This window comes from Monodon monoceros, unplaced genomic scaffold (genome assembly GCF_005190385.1).
Source record: "Monodon monoceros isolate NGI ecotype Baffin Bay Population unplaced genomic scaffold, NGI_Narwhal_1 Super_Scaffold_8, whole genome shotgun sequence".
Taxonomy (NCBI): Eukaryota; Metazoa; Chordata; class Mammalia; order Artiodactyla; family Monodontidae; genus Monodon; species Monodon monoceros.
This window is the reverse complement of record NW_021703785.1, coordinates 57,215,571-57,233,561: the sequence shown is the minus strand read 5'-3', so window position 1 is coordinate 57,233,561 and position 17,991 is coordinate 57,215,571. Positions and strand designations below refer to the sequence as shown.

General features: G+C 36.7%; 1 protein-coding gene across 3 annotated transcripts in view; it reads left to right on the top strand.

The window, feature by feature from the left end:
* The window catches only part of CAB39L (calcium binding protein 39 like), a 98,408-nt gene that overhangs the window by 76,367 nt on the left and 4,050 nt on the right, over positions 1-17,991 (top strand). For all 3 annotated transcript variants that reach the window (XM_029210540.1, XM_029210541.1, XM_029210539.1), the window contains 3 exons: positions 596-655; positions 4,206-4,271; positions 11,097-11,240. In XM_029210540.1, coding sequence (XP_029066373.1) covers positions 596-655; positions 4,206-4,271; positions 11,097-11,240 — 270 coding nt within the window. The remainder of the gene's footprint in view (positions 1-595; positions 656-4,205; positions 4,272-11,096; positions 11,241-17,991) is intronic.

The following is a 17,991-nucleotide window of genomic DNA, read 5'->3' as shown; positions in this document are numbered from 1 at the left end:
CAACTTTGAAAGGGTGCATTGTGCTACTTAGTAACTGAACAACACTTCCCAGCCCATTAACCCAAGAGCGGGATGATGCTGAGATGGCCCTGTTAAATGTCATTCTTGTGCTTCCCAGCATCCTAGGCACTTACGTTTCAAAAGTGGTTAAGAAAAATTAAAGATTAATCATTGAAAATCTGTTAACTTGTGAGATATGGTTTTAGTACATTCAGAGTTCTTTTTTAAATAAATGGTTATTAATGACATTTTAAAAAGATAGTCATAGACTTTATTTGAATATTTATTATATCATTTTCACAATGTAGAGTTATGGCTTGAAGAAATATACTGTACACTTGTCTGTTAGGTGACATTTGTTTCACTAGTTGAATTATTTCTATGGTATGAATTTAAAGCACTCTGCTGTTTTTAGCATGAAACAAATTGTATTTCACATTTTAAACTAAGAATGGAAGTAATTTAATGATGTAAATGAAAATATTCTGGAACTTTTATGTTTCAAATTAATGGACTTGGAAAATCTTAGAAGAAAAAGATTTATAAAATTTGTTACCTATAATAATTTTGTTTCACTTGACTGTTCTTTTTCTAGGATTTACTGACCGGACATAAAGTGCTGGTAGCAGACTTCTTAGAACAAAATTATGACACTGTAAGTAGAAGTCATTTTTAAGTATTTACCTCATTCTCTCTTCCTCTCTCTCTCTCCTTCTTAGATCTGTTAGCACTTACTCCTATTTATGATACACAGTTGAAACCAACCATACACCCGATTGGTTTATTACCTAGAAGCCAGGTCATCAAGAAACTATGGAAAATCGAGGATGGCAGGAGATCAGGGCTTTCTCGTTTTTCACATCTCTTCCTGTTGTGCTCTGGAGCTCCAGGAAACAACTAGTACCTGCTCACTTTGATCTTGACTTAAGAGCATCCATGTTGCCCTTAAGAGGCAGTAGGAAACTCCAAATGGAAGAGCACCCCACCTTACTAATATAAATATTTTACTTGGTTTGATAACTAGTTTTACTTACTAGTAGAAATACCAAAATACATATATGTCTTCCAACTCCCTTCTCTAAGGGTGAATCCATCTCAACCTTTTGATAATTAGCTGTAATTGTTACTGAACCAAACTCACCCGACATGCAGCAAAGCCAGTCTACTGACACCGGGTTGTGATGAAGGAAAATTCAACATTTATTGCAAGGCCGAGCAAGAAATGTGGGGCAGCTAATGCTCAAAAGACCCCAATCCCAAATGGTTTTCAGGGAAGGGGTGAGGGTTGCAGGGTGCCTCATTGGCTCATGGACAGTCTTCTGACTGGTTGGTGGTAAGGTGACAGGGTGGTATTTCAGGGGTTAACATCATCAACCTTTTGGTTCCAACCAGTATGAGGTCTACATGCCTGTGGACAGTATGCAGTTAACTTCTTCCACCTGGTGAGGGTTTCAGTATTTGCAAAACAACTCAAGGATATGGCCCAGGATATTATCTATAGACCTTGAGGAGGAACAAAAGATCCTTGACTTTGTTTTATGGCTAAACTATTATTATTTTGTCTTGCTTGGCTGTTTTCCTTTGTTTCTGCATTTTCTCACTTCTCTGATTAAATTTGCTCTTTGAAACTCGGGGAAGACCTAGGAGTCTAAAGCTTTTTTACAAACAAGAAGTGGGGGACTCAAGAGGGTATGTTCCTGGGAAGGCCCCTCAGGGTCCTGCCTGGTTGCATAATGTGACTCTTCTAGGAAGCTTTCTGTAATCCCCCCACCCCCAAACACACACACACACACACACACACACTCTCTCTCTCTCTCTCTCTTTCTCTTTCTCTGTCTCTTTCTCTCCCCCTCTCCCTCCCTCCCTCCCTCCCTCCCTTTCTCCCTCTCTCCTTCTCTCTCACACGTTTTCCACATTGTATTATTATGGTGTGTCTTTATATCTTCCTGACTGGTTCTTAAGCTCCCTGGGAGGCAGGAACCTTATCTGTCAAACACAGTGGTTCAGAATACAGTATAGACTTTAGTGTCCACTTGCTTTGCTTCAGGATCCTGCTCTACCTCTTACTAATTGTATGATCCCGGACAAGTTACTGCACTTACCAAAAAATGAAGATATTAATAATACCTGCTTCATAGGATTGCTGTAGGAATTTGACAAGATTTAAAGTTTTTAGGATAGTACCATGTATTAATTTTTATCATTATTACTTACATCCCTAATACCTAACTCAGTGCCATACATTTGGTGGTGTTAAATGAATATTGAATGAACAGACCCATCCAAGAGCTGCTTTGCTTTTGCTAAGTGTATCAGCAATAGGAATAGCATAATTAAAGTGAAACGTAGCACAAACCTAGAAGCAAAACTTTATAAGGTTTATTCCAGTATTAGTTTAGCTGCTTTAGACCAGTACTGTCCAATTGAAATACAATGCAACCCACTATGTAAATTAAAATTTTCTAGTTAGCCACACAAAAATGTAAAAGGAAACAGATGACTCTGGGAAGATATGAAATACCCTATCAGTATCCTATGTCTTCATACATCCAAGTCACAGAAATTAAACTATGGATTTTTTATTCATAAGTTGTTTGCTGATCTTCCTTTGGTTTGAGATTAAGAATTATCAATATAATCATGAAATCAAAAGTGATTTTCATATCCTAAAATTATCAAGAGAATACCCATGGGATCAACTGGAGAACTTTGATCAAAGTGTAAAACATGAAGGGAGAAAAAGATTATTGCCAGAGATATCCAAAAGCTTCAAGATTAAAAGAAAATCACATATTTTTGAAGTTAGGAAATGAATTGTTATTATAGTTTAGTTGTTCAGTAACTATAGATGCTGGATGGAATGTTAAAGACTCATTAGATGTTACATTTATAATAAATGAAAATAAAGAGGGCAAAGATAGTTTATGACAAAACCTGTAGTGTTAACTACTAATCTTTTCTATAGGATGAGTGAGATAAATGTGTTGTGCAGTTTGCATTCAAGGATAATAAGCAATAATCTGAGAGACCATAAACTCATTCTCTTTGACTCTTATTTACCTAAATTTGTCTCTGTATCTATAGTCACTTCATGTGTAATTTAGTATTTTCACAGATGCTGAGCCTGCTACACTGACCTGAACATTAGCTTTCAGAACTCATACTCCCTAAACATTTCATACTTCTTGAGTTTCATATTTCTTTAGCAGTAAACCTGAAGCTGGAGAACATGATATATGACCTAAAATAATGAAACTGGTAGCTTGGGGAGTCAACAATACCTTATCTGCGTGTATTTGCATTTTATAGTTACAATTAAAATTTACCACGACATTCGTGTGACAGATTTAGTGAAAAATCCTCCTTGTGTTCCATGACAATTAGAATAAACAAGTCCTTTATATAAAAGAGTATAATTACTGTGACTTTAATGTGAGCTACATGATTTTGTTTTTACTTTTCACTTTCTTAATTCTCTATCAGGAATTATCCTCAGTGTGCACAGTTTCCCCTCATCACGCACACGCACACACACCTGGCACTTGCTCCTCTGAGGACCAGGACCCTTTTCTACCCTCCTCAGCCCCTGAGCTCTCTTGCCTTCAGTTCTCTGCCAGGCTTGCTCCTCCCACCTGAGTGGTCTCTGAGTGTGTCTATGTGTGATGGGAGGTTGACACTGAGCTTTGCCAGCCGCTGGCACTCTGTGTTCAACCAAAGGGACTGGGCAGTGATTGACGACCAATCACATTAGGAAACGGACCCCAATCACCAGCGTCCCCTAGCTTCTGGGGAGAGTGGAAGTGCCCCAGAGAGGCCACTTGGGATTAACATGGCCATTATGTGGCAGAAGTAGCCCTATTCCTCTACCCGTTCATGCTATGAATTTGACAGTTTGATTCTTTATGAGTTGCTAAGTGTATTTAATCTTTTCTCAAATTATTCACAGACTAATAGCTATCAGCAAGACTACATAAACAGATTTCTTTAAAATGTCTTTAAAATGTCATAAAATGAGTTATCCTATAGCTCATTAGATGAGTTAACAGATGTTTTATTCAAAGTGATTTATTGGGAGGACTCAATTACTTCATTTTCTACTCAATTTCTAATTTACAGAACTAAAATAAAACAAAGAGAAGTAGCAAACTTAATGCAGAGAAATCACTGCTGGGTTTACACTCTAATATTTCTTTTCTTTTCATTAGATTTTTGGAGACTATGAGAAATTGCTCCAGTCTGAGAATTATGTGACTAAGAGACAATCTTTAAAGGTAATATCAAATTTCTTTAAGTTAGAGTCTCCAGAAGTTGATATTCTTGTTAGTAAATGACTAAGGTTTAATAGTGGACAAATAAATAGAGAAAAATTATTCTCTTTTTTTGTAACTTGAGAAGTACATTCAACGTTATGACTGTACTTTGTAGCAAAACGAGGTAAGTGCCCTGCTTCAAATACTTTTTGGAAGTAACAATATAAGTAATAAGTACAGAATAAGTAATAAGTACAGAATAAATACAGGATGAGGGGTATGTTTTTATTTGTATGTAACCAAACGGCGTTTCTGATTTGAGATTCTATCTCCTATGAAATGCCTGTTGAAATGCCTCTCTCCCTCATCAGACAGGGACCCAGCAGAATTGGGCCACATCCATCTGTGAGTGGCCTTCCCTCCCTCAGTGAAAAGGTGCCTGGAAGTAGCCATTTGGTCAAGAGGAGGTGGGACAGCTCCTGAGGGAGTAGGACATTGGCTAGAGCTGCATCTCTGCCCTTCAGATCCTACTCAGATATTCAAAAGAATGTTTTTGGCAGATAATAATTGGCTGTTTTTAGTCAAGCAATTTGTATGATGCTTGAGCTTACTAAATATTATTTTATATTATTATATATTCATATTATTTTATATATTAATTATAAAAATATAGTATTTTTTAAATGTTGGAATGATGACATTGTAGAACAATGCATTTGTTTCTAAATATTTGATAGTTTTAAGCTAAAGCAATAAATTAAATCTATCTTGTACCACATATTTGTGAATTCACTTTCCCCATGATTATGTGTCAGCCTTGACCACTCTCCCCTGTACTTGTGCCCTTGCTGCTCCAGCTTTACCTGTTGATGGAGAGGTCAGTGTACTATTTTCAGCCAGTCATTCAGCACTCTTGATTGAGTTTCTCCTTGTGCAGAAACCCATACAGAGTAATCCACATAGAAGAAAAATATCATGGGTGTGCTGCTGTCTGTGCTGGAGCCTGAATTAATGAGATGGAGCTCCAGGCGAAGGCAGGGACATCAATGCTGTGCTCTCCCATGTCCAGAAAGCTTCTTAAAAGCAGTTGAAGATAAGGATACATCCTGTTGGGACAGCCGTGTACTTAAAGAATAGACACAAGGACAGTCAAACCAGGAAAGCTTGTCTGTGTTACAGAGGTAGTCATCCTGGCGCGGAGTGGAAATTGGAACAGTAAACAGAGGTGACGATGCTCTGAAGGGCTAATATATAGCTAACTGCTCATAAATTTTCCAAGTCCTTCCTATTTTCAGTGGAACCTGTCAGATACTGGGCCAAAGTAGAGGGGTTGATATGAACTAAGGTGACTGAACCAAACTGGGATCAAGAAAGCTGAGGGTCATGGACTTTAGAATTTATCCTTGTACCATTTTCCACAGTGATAAGAACTTGTGACAAATTTTTCTGTGATAGACTGTCTCTAGGGCCTTAGGCAAAGTTATAAAGCTTACAGTTTTTTACCCAGACATTTCCCTTCTTGGCCTTCTTCCTGCTTTTCTTTCCTGCTGTCCTGTCATCCCCTCCTACCCATGTGCCCATTGCCCTCATTCTCTTCTCAGGATGCCTTCAACCCCACCTTGTCCTGTTCCCTTGTTAATATTTGTAAAATGGTTAGAGCAGAAGCTACCACATGGTAAGACCTGCATATATTTGCTAAAGAAAATTGAAATAAATTTCTTTAATAAATATTCCTCGTCACTGTCCCCAGAGTTCAGTCTCTGGACTGAAGGCACCGATCTATTCTAAATAAATAATTGGGACTAGGGTCTGAGTTAGACTTTTTCCTACCAGGATGCATTTGCATTTAAAAATCGAAGCCTGTTAACCCAGTAGATGTATGATTAGTACAACATGTAATACAAATTTAGCAGGTAGCAAAGGGGAGCAAGAAGGATTCATTTCTCACCTCTGTCTGCTGCCACCTGGCTCTCCACCATCCAGCCTCTCTTCCTCTTTTCACATAGTTCTCCAGCTGAAGACCTCAGCGCTATTCCAGTGACATGGCAAAGAGCATCTGACTTTGTACCGCATGTGGTATAGAAAGTCTCCTTTAAACTCTCCCTTTTCAAGCTGATTGTTTTCTACTTATTTACAGATGCCCCAGCCCACTCATAAGGCCTCTTTCTTTATTAATGCACCCACACATACTACATGAGCTGCTATTCCCACTTAAAATCCTTTACAGTTGACTGTCTCACAAATATTTGATTTACAATGTGGTAAAACCAAGCACTGGTTAGACAGTGAAAAGCACTAGTAAAAGGTAGATAAAGTATATCAAGAATGTAAAAATTGCTAAAGTCGTTACTGAAGAGTTGGCCTTTTTTGAATGTTGGATTATAGGCAGAGATATTGCTAAGATGGTCTTGTGTCAGTCTATTCAAGGAAAGAGCTCCTTAAGTATTGTTTGCTCTTTTCTTCATCAGAACATTGTCTGCAGAGCTCCACTGTGTGCCGTTGGGTTTTCCTTCGGGTAATTAGATCTGTGGTAGCAGTATCTTCTATTTTGATTTTACTATGGTTACATCTCTGGATTCTGTAATATTTTGCACATAGATGTTTCATAATTTTAGAAAACAAGAGAGGTTAGATTATTGTAACAGTGTATTTACTAGGCTATTTTCTGATTCCAAAGTAGTTGCTACCTCCTGCCTTTTGTTAATCAAATTCTAAATTTTTCTGAACTATCTTGGGGTGCTTAGGTTCCTGGTGTCAATAAAAAATAATTAACAGAGAAATTCCTTTCACTATGTGACATAGCTTAGGAATTTATTTCTTATCTTCTTCAGAGGCCTGGTATTTAATCACTAGAAAGATTATAATTCAAAAGAAGCTTGGTGGAATTCTGGATTTGGGGAGAGCTCTGGTCAATATCATTAAAACACAAAGTTTTTAAAAAACTCATTATTGTACGTGGTTTCACTGTATACTATGAAGCCTATAACATGAAAGTTAAAGAAGTAAAAAATATGAATTTTTTTCCTTTTACTTAGTATAGTATTGCTGTATAATGCTTTGTATTACTATGAAATGCAGCATTTTTCACTGTCAGTATTAATTAATAGATTAATATTTAATGGCTAAAAGATTCAGTGTTTTTGGCCAAATGATTTAACATAATTGATTGTTTCCAAAAAGTAGTGAAATTATATAAACAGGATAGATTGGGTAGAATTTATATATAGGCATCCCCATGTAATAAGAATTAAAGTGACTTAATCTGAACTTAACTCATAAATGTCACTTCAACAAATATTTATTGAATGTGTGTATGTATACAGATTTTAAATTTTTTAAATGAAATTGCTCTGTTGCTATAAGACCTTTTGATATGTGTATGTGTGTATGCTTTATATGTATTTTTGGCCACGCCACACAGCATGCGGGATCTTAGTTCCCCAACCAGGGATCGAACCCATGCCCTCTGTAGTGAAAGCATGGAGTCTTAACCACTGGACCACCAGAGTTATATTATAATTATATTTTATTATAACATATAAAATATGTTATATTTTAAATAAATATATATCTACATAGAATCTATATTTACATAGATGCTATATATATACACATATGTGTGTATATATATAAAGATATATACGTGTGTAAATATATATATATATACACACGTATATATCTTTAGAAGCTTCTTGTCAGCTTTACAACCCAGAATGTTTTTTGGTTTTTTTTTTTTTGAGAATCCGGGAGCCATCCCCCTGGAGTGTAAACATCTAGGAAGATAGCTCTCCTTCCTCTCTATCACAGGAAAATTTAACCTTGATGCTTCTCTCCAAGCTGTAACCATTTGCTTGTCAGAGAGATAAGAGAAGTTTTATTATTCTCTACATTAGTTGGATAAAAGCAATGAGGTAAAACAAATGGCTACTTCAATGGCCAGGTGAATTCAGGGTGAACTATGAAAGGGTGCACAGCAAATGGCGCTGTCTGGTCCTCTTATAGGGGACCAGTTATCTTTCATCTTGAGAGTATATATATGTGCTGGATTGTAGCTGCTTGGTTGTATAAATAAGGTAGAATTTTACGTCTTCGTAATGCCTTTTTTGTAGATTACCTACAGTGTTGTGCTCTGAATATGCGTATTCGATAATAAAACTGCTTTCTTTCTTTTCTACACTTTGTAGAGAGGATTCTGTGTTGCTTGGACTTTATTTCCCCAACAATATCCACACACCTCACACAGTTAGGTTATAAGGGATACAAACACTAGTAGGAATTGACACATGCCCTTATGGAGCTTATATTCTAAATAAGCTCATGAGTAACTCTGCACTGCAAGGCAAGGTGAGTACAACTAGGAGAAAACAAAGAGCACAGAGGCAAGAGAGGAAATTCAGCTGAGGAGAAGAGTTGAGCTATAGAAACAGAAGGTAGAACGGTGGTTATGGGTGGGGGGCAGGGGGATGGGAGATGCTGGTCAAAGGGTACAAGCTTTCAGTTATAAGATGAATAAATTCTGAAGATCTAACATACAGCATGGTGACTATAGTTAATAATACTGTATTGTATACTTGAAAGTTGCTGAGGGTAGATCTTAAGCATTCTCACCACAAAAAGGAAAAGGGTAACTATGTGAGGCTATAGATGTGTTAATTAAATTGCATGTGGTAAATATTTCACAATGTATACACATATCAAATCTTCATGATGTACAATTTAAATGTACACAGTTTTGTCAATTATACCTCAGTAAAGCTGGGAAAAATTTGGAGCAAGGGTAGTGAAGCCACAGAAGCAGAAGAATGAGAAAGAATAAGTGAGGGGGCAGAGGAAAGGATGCAGTAGAAATGACTCCAGTCACAGTGGGTTTTGAATGCCAGACTAAGGACTTCAATTTTTATCCCCAGTTCAAAGGAATCTAGATACTTGTTTGTTTATTCATTCATGTTATAAGTGGCATTAGTAACATGAATAAGGCTGATCATCAGGAAGATTCATTTGACATAATGTGCAGAATGGGTTGGATTGGGTGAAGACTGAAAAAGAGACCATTGTGTGTGCTGTTGCAGTAGTCCAGATGGAAGGTAGGAGGGTCTGAGTGAGTAAAAATGGAACGAAGGATGTTCAAGACATTTAAAAACAGAAAATTGGCAGATCTTAGATGTAGATTTGGTATGAGGAGTAAAGGAAGGAAAAGAGCTGAGAAAGATTTCAACTCTCTTCCCCAGGGGACTAGCAGATCATGATGTCATGAACAAGGAGAGGAAAGGGAATTGGTTGTAGAGATGTTGTGTGTGATAGGCCAGCTAAGTGTTCAACCAGGGCTGGGGTGGGGGGCGGGGAGTTAAAAATGTGGGTATAGAGTTTAGGAAGGAAATTAAAACAGAGATGTATAATAGATTTGGGAGACATCTTCCTGGATGTCATAGTTGAAGCCATGGGCATAGATGAGATTGTTGGGAGATAAAGAGTTAAAATACAGCTTGGAAAATCCCTGCATGTACAGTGCCTAAAAGGAAGGGGAATCAGTAACAGGCAGCATAGGAACTCGCTTCAAGTGGTAAGAAAAGAGAAGAAAGCGGTGGCCTTGAAACCAGGAACAAAGAAAGTTTCCAGGAGAGTATCCAGTTAGCTTTAGATGCTGAGGAGAGATTAAGAAAGATGAAGACTAAAAATTTACACAATTGCTATTGCATATGTTTGAGACTAACTGGTGACCATCTAACATCCAACACTGGTCATCATTAAGTATATCATATATAAAATTATGTTAAGGGTACATTTCAGCCACCTTGTTGCTGAAGCTTTAGGAATTGCTACCACTACAGTGAGAATAAAAGTTCAGCCATATGCTGCTAGGGGGTCTTCAACTATTCTCACTCTTGGTATTTTTATTTTGTTTTGAAGTGTATTAGCCTGTTTGGGCTGCTATAACAAAAATACCATAGACTGGGTGGCTTAAACAACAAACGTTTATTTCTCACAGTTCTGGATGCTGGCAAGTCTGAGATCAAGGTGCCAGCAGCAAGGGAGCTTTCCAGGATCTCTTTTATAAGAGCACCAAACCCATTCATGATGGCTCCACCCTCATGTCCTATTCACCTTCCAAAGGCCCCACCTCCTAATACCATTGCATTGGGGATTAGGATTTCAACATATAGATTTAGAGGGACATAAACATCCTGTTCATAACATGGAGTAATGCTGCATTTTAGGAATTAATAATTTGTCACCAGAAAATGTTTTGCTTTACTTTTTTATAAAAACTTGCTGCACGTATTAAATTTCATATGAATTCAGGGTCAGAGCTTTTTTCTGGCTCTATATCAGGTTTTGTAATAAAATTTAGGGAGAAGGTAAGAGTCACTTAATATAACCTGTTTTTCCAACAAGCTACTAGAGTATATTTATTCAGATAAGGAAGGTATAATTTTAAAGTCAATTTTTTTATTCTTATCCTACCTCAACGCCTAAGGAGCAATACATTACTGGGAAGCACATTAAAATAAGGGATGAAAATAATAAATTTATTTCTGGCTAGCTCTTGATGAGGGCAGCAGAGAAAGCTTTTTTAAGCAGTAGCAATGACTGGATTAAAAAAAAACAGATTCAGAAATGCATTAAGCACTGACTTTAGCAAAACTGTATGAAAAGTTTAAAAATCACTTAATAATAACTACAGCTTCCATGCCTATGCTTTAAGTTGTACTTAAGGACCCTGAACTTTTTTCATATCAACATTCATAACTCACATTTATATTTTGTTTTCTGGTGTGAAGAAGTGGGATATATTTTGAATAAGATGACTCTTGGACAGATTCTACTTTGATTCTGTGTTTTTTGTAGCTGCTAGGTGAACTGATCCTGGACCGGCACAACTTTGCCATCATGACAAAGTACATCAGCAAGCCAGAGAACCTCAAACTGATGATGAACCTCCTCCGGGATAAAAGTCCCAACATCCAGTTTGAAGCCTTTCATGTCTTTAAGGTAAAGTGCAAGCTGCAGAAATAATGTGGGCATTTGTTTTCCAGTTGCAAATGGCAAACTCCCTACTGTGTAACCTCCTTTATACTTGAGAGAAAATTAAATAGGCACTCTTTCTGTTTTGCATGACTTAGATGAAATTTTAGAGTTATTTTAATGAATGCCCAGTTGTTTCTAAAAGATTTGCTAACTAATCCATATCTCGACATATTTTCATTTTTTTCACTGAGAAAATAGGGGAATACTGTTTCCCAAAAGTTACTAAAATAATCAGTGATTGAGTTGAAGCCGAAAACCTGTGTCAGAATTTGAATGCTTTGCTTCTGCCTGAAGTGCTTCTTTGAACTTTAAGTGAAACCTAAAGAAACACTGAGTACTACTTGCTTTGTTACTTGCTTAGAAATATTTTAATTCGTTTTGAAAGAAAAGTAGTCCATATAACACCTGCTTTTTCTTTCTAATATCTTTTCTTTGATGTAAGAGTAATAAAATCATCTCCTAGAAACTTTAAAGAATAGATTTGTTTAAAAGTAGGGTAGGTGGAAGAAATCTAATCTATAACCCCATACCCCTGACTTAACTATTGTAAAGATTTTAGTAAATTTTATTTTCCTGTGCACGTATTTGAAGGTTTTTTCTGCAGCTGTATTTACATTGTACACACAATTGATACACTAATTTTATCACTCAATGCTATACCGTAAGTGAACATTAATTCACTGTTGTTATATATAGTGTTTAAAAGGAGCCAGTAGTTTTATTGGCATCATAGTTTTTCATTAGGTATACTTACTCTAGTTTACTTAAATATTCCTGTGTCGTTTATATTTAGGTTATTTTCAATTTGTAGCTACAATGAGCATTTTATGTATTCAGCTAATTTTTTCCGTATTTAGGATTATTTTCTTAGGATAGGTATCTAGAGTAGAATTAAGGATTCAGAGAGTTCCAGGCTTTTTTTGGGGGGGGGCCTTTATAATGTATATTCAGTGATTGAATTTATAAGTCTATAAATGGGAGACATGGCAGTTTATAAGGTATGTAATTGTTGCTTTGAGAGGTAAAAAACAATTTTAGTCCATCTTTCAGCCACCACATCTTTATTGTCCAAAAGGCCACTAGAGCAGTTCAAATCCCAAATTAATTTATGAATTCCATTTAATTACAATCAAAATCCCAGCAGAACTTTTCCTGAAACTTGACAAGCTGACTCTAAAATTTGTAAGGTAGAACGATGGCCTGGGATTATCTATGGCAATTTTCAAGGAAAACAAGGTAGGGAAATCCATCCTACCATATATTAAGACTTATTATGGATTTATAGTAAATGGAGACAATATTGTATTGGCGTAGAGATAGATAAATAGAACAACAAAACAGAGTAAAAAGCCTAGAAATAAGCCTGTGCAAATATGAAATTTGATATTTCATAGTGGAGGGATTGTAAATCAGTGAAGAAAGGGTTACTGTTAATAAATGGTTCTAGGGTAATAGATTATTCATATAGAAAACCCTACTCTCCACTATATTCAGAAATAAATTCTGGTAAAGGTCTACACTTGACAAGCAAAATTTTTTAACTTTTAAAAGAGAAAATAGGAGACTTTTTATGATGTTGGGGAAGGAAGAATTTTTAAAAAGAATTTAAAATCACAAAACATAATAGAAAATAAGTTTGACTACATTAAAATTTAACACTTCTTTTTGAAAAGACATCATAAACAAAGTGAAAAACAGGACAGAATGTGACACATGTAACTGACAAATCATTTAGAAAAAGACAAACAATTCAATAGAAAAATAGGCAAAGCATACAAGTTGGTAATTTACAGATGAGGAAACCTGATTGGCCAACAAATAGGTGAAGATGTTCATCTTAGTAGTAATTGTGGAATTGGCCATTAAAATATCAACGAGATATCACTTTACATTTTTCATATTGACAGAAATGTTTAAGTCTGACAACATCAAATTTTGGTAAGGTTGGAGGGCAGTAGGTCATACACTGTAAATTGGTACAAGCACTTGGGAGAGCAATTTAGCAAAATAAAGTACTGAAAGTGTCCATACTCTTCAGTCCTGAAATCTCATTTTCTGGCAATTTCCTAGGGACAATCTTGCTCACATGCATAAGGAATCCTGTACCAAAATGCTTATTGCAACATTGTTTTGCATGTTGTAAAATAGAAAAAAAAATGGGTATCTACAGGAGACTGGGAAAATAAATTGTGATGTATTCATACAATAGCATATAGTAATGGGTTAAAATTAATAGAGTTATATGGATCAGTGTAGTTAAGTATCAGAAACACTGAGTGGGATAAGCAAATGTTAAAAGGATGTTATTTATTTAAAGTTTAAAAACATGCAAAACAACGCTATGTATGGATTCAGACATATGCAGTTATAGTCTAAAAACCTGCATGGGAATGATAAATACCAAATTCAGGATAGCAGTCACTTCAGGGGAGGGGTAGGAAAGAGAATGATATCATGAAGAAATGTCTAATAGCCTTTAATTATATCTGTAATGTTTTATTTTATTAAAATTCTGAAGGCAAGTTTGGCAAAAATGATAGAGCTCTATGGTGGGAACTTGAAATCTCATATGTTATTGCTGTGCTCTTCTCTGTGTTAGAATTATTTAATAAAGAATAAACACAAATTGGATGAGACAAAAATAGGCTCTTGTAGGACAGGAAAATGCCTGCAGAGTATAAAATGATAGGCCCTCTTAAGACCCTTGCCTTTTGACTGAGGAAATTATAGAAGGCTGTGTGTCTTGTCTTTCCAGCTCCCACAGAATTTTACTATATCATCCTAGACGAGAACATGCTTCATATAACTTGGTTCCAAAATGCAGTATTATGGAAGTATTCAGTGGGTGGCAAAATAGAAATAACCTACTTCCATCCTCTGAGATCAGAATTTGGATCATCTCATTATTGGACAGAATAGGCGCATTTAAAAATAGTTGACCACTTGTTTACTTGTATGTGTATAAACTGGACTTACTCTGGACCCTAACTATGTTCGTTGCACTGAAGGGCAAACTGAATTGTTTACTTGCCAAAAATATTTTGTTATTTAGAAAAAGTAACAGCTGAGTCCTAGAGTTTTCTCACAGTTCTTTATTAATAGTCTTTTTCCCCAGGTACCTTTCATAAAGTACAGAAAATGTGGAACACATGACTAAAAATGTCTTTGCCAGATTATTAGTAGCCAATTTTCATTAGTTTGCTTGAAAAGTTCAAGGACTTGAATGAGTTGCCATTTCATGTTTTCTCTGCTATTGACGAACAGGATGGTATGATGGGAAAGGACTAGATGGAAGTCATGGAAGTCAAGAGGCCTGGGTCTTTGTTGTGGCTCGGTTGCCACCAGTGACTTTGGGCAAATCCATCTGGATCTGTTTCCTCACTTGCAAAATGTTAAATTTAAAAAGTTAAATTAAAATCAAAAGTCTAATTCTAAGATACTAGGTTCAGGAGACCTTTGTCTCTGTGATCCTGCCTCTTCCAGAGATATGGCCAACGTGAATGTAGGGATCAGCTATGAGCTGATCTTTCTTTCCTTTCCCTGTAAACATCCTTAATAGCAAAGGACCATGTTGCCACTGTCTTTCAAACCTAGAGGGTGGGGATGGCCAGTGCCTTTTGGCTCACCTCTCAGAGCTGCTGGAACTCAGGCATGGCCATTGCCGAAAATGGGTCTGAGTGTACTGCTCTGTTGCTCAGATCCTAGCAGTTGGCCACAATAGCCATTTCCATGAAAACAAGAAGCTCCACCCTAGCTTATTCCAAAATCCAAAGGCCAGCTTGACAATTCACCTGAAAAAGTATACAGAACAAGAATGGTTTTCCTCATGAAAGGTTCATCTCAAGCTTTGATTTCAGTGTCCCGGATGCCCCAAAGGAATTGTACATTAGAGCATTAGTCACCTCTAATCAGCAACTACCTTTACAGGCAGCAGAGTTCAGAAGCCATAAAAAAATAAAAATAAGGAAAAAATTTAAACTTGAAAACAAATTGAACATTTTTTTAGGTCTGTTGTACAGTGTACAGATTCAGTAGAGTTGATCCAGTGATGCCTTGTCTGCAAATTCCACTACGTTTTACATTTATTTTGGATTCAAACAGAGAAGCTTAGTTTGTTCTATATATTTAATCTTCTAAAAAAATTTTTTGGGAATAAAGACTGTTATGAGTTATTGCTGTAGTTACCACAAATGCCAGACAGTTCCTAGCTAAAACTTCCCAGCAGCTCGCTTGTAAACTAATGGTAGCCAGAGGAGCCACACGTTTGGCTCCAGTATGTGATTTCCTAACATACTAGGTGTTCTATAAACATCAGGCATTTTGTGTAACAATGTAAACGAGCCTGGGGTACTTTTTTTTAATAAGTAACAATTTTAATTTATGGTAGTAAAGTTCATATAACATAAAAATTCACCATTTTGACCATTTTAAAGTGTACAGTTCAGTGGCATTTTGTATTTACAGTGTTATACAACTATTACTACTCTCTAGTTCCCGAACATTTTCATCACCCCAAAAGGAAACCCTATTCAGCAACTACTCCTCATTTTCTCTTACCCACAGCCCCTGGCAATCACTAACCTGCTTTCAGTCTTTATGGATTCACCTGTTCTGGATATGTGATATAAATGAAATGATATAATGTGTGGCCTTTTGTGTCCGGTTTCTTCTATTAGCATAATGTTTTTAAAGTTCATCCATGGTGTAGCATGATCAGTAGTACTTCATTCATTTTTATGGCTGAATAATATTCCATTTTAAGGATATATCACAATTCGCTTATCCATTCATCAGCTGATGGACTTCTGGCTATTGTGAATAGTGCTGCTATGAATATTCATGTACAAGTTTTTGTTAGAACAAATGTTTTCAATTCTTTTGGTATATACCTAGGAACAGAATTGCTCAGTCTTATGGTAATTCAGTGTGTAACTTACTGAGGTACTACCAAACTGTTTTCCATAGAGGCTGCTCCATTTTACATTCCCACCAGCAGTGTACAGGGTTCCAATTTCTCCATTCCTCACTTGTTATTGTTAGTTTTTTTTTTTTAATTGTAGCTGGCCTAGTCTCATTGTGGTTTTGAGTTGTGTTTCCCTAATGATCTAATGATTTGAGGATTTTTTCACATGCTTATTACCCATTTGTATATCTTCTTTGGAGAAATGTCAAGTCCTTTGCCCCTTTTTATTTTATTTTTTAATATTTATTTGTTTATTTGTTTTGGCTGTGCCAGGTCTTAGTTGCAGCACACGGGATCTTCATTGCGACATGCAGGATCTTTAGTTGCGGCCTGTGAACTTCTTAGTTGTGGCATGCAAACTCTTAGTTGCAGCATGCATGCAGGATCTAGTTCCCCAACCAGGGATCAAACCCAGGCCCCCCGCATTGGGAGTGCAGAGACTTACCCACTGGACCACCAAGGAAGTCCCCCTTTGCCCCTTTTTAAAAAAGGTTGTTTGCCTTTTTGTTGTTGTGTTGTATGAGTTCTTTATATATTCTGGGTACTAGATGCTGATCATATATATGATTTGCAAATATTTTCTTACATTCTCTATATTGTCTTTTCACGCTCTTGATAGTGTCCTGTGATACACACAATTTTTAAATTTTGATGAAGTTCAGTTTGTCCATTTTTTTTGTTGTTGCTCATGCTTTTGATGTTGTAGCTAAGAAATCATTGCCAAATACAAGGTCATGAGGATGTACCCCTATATTTTCCTCTAAAAGTTTTATTAGCTCTTTTTTTTTTTTTTTTTTTTTTTTTGCGGTATGCAGGCCTCTCACTGTTGTGGCCTCTCGCGTTGCAGAGCACAGGCTCCGGATGGGCAGGCTCAGCAGCCATGGCTCACGGGCCCAGCCGCTCCGCGGCATGTGGGATCTTCCTGGACCGGGGCGCGAACCCATGTCCCCTGCATCGGCAGGCGGACTCTCAACCACTGCGCCACCAGGGAAGCCCTATTAGCTCTTATATTTAGTTTTTTGATCAATTTTGAGTTAATTTTTGTTTATGGTGCAAGGTAAGGGTCCAACTTTATTTTTTTGCATGTGGATATCTAGTTGTCCCATGTTGAGTGTTTATTATTATTATTATTATGAAAAGGTGTTGGATTTTGTCAAATACTTTTTCTGCATCAGTTGAAATGATCATATGGTTTTCTTTCAATGTACTAATGTGTCATCTTAGCTTCCTAGAGCTGCTATAACAAAGTACCAAAGACTAAGTGTCCTAAAACTGCAGAAAGTCACTGTCTCAGAGTTCTGGCAACTAGAAGTCCAAGATCAAGGTGTCAACAGGGTTGGTTCCTCTTGGAGCTTTCAGGGGAAATCTGTGCCTGTCTCCTAGCTTCTGGTGGTTGCCAGCAATCCTTGGCATTCCTTGCCTTATAGATGCATAACTCCAATCTCTGTGTCCATCTTCACATGGCATTTTCCTCTGCATGTCTCTGTGTGTTTCTGTGTCCAAAATTCCCCCTTCCTCTAAAGATACTAGTAATTGGATTCAGGCCCAAGCTAACTCAGTATGAACTGATCTTAATTTGATTACATCCTATTTCCAAATAAGGTCATGTTCACAAGTACCAAGGGTTAGGACTTGAACATTCATCTTTTTAGAGGATGCAGTTCAGTCTAGTACATGTGGTGTATTACATCAATTGATTTTATTATGTTGAGCCATGCTTGTATTTCTGGAATAAATCCCATTTAGTCATGG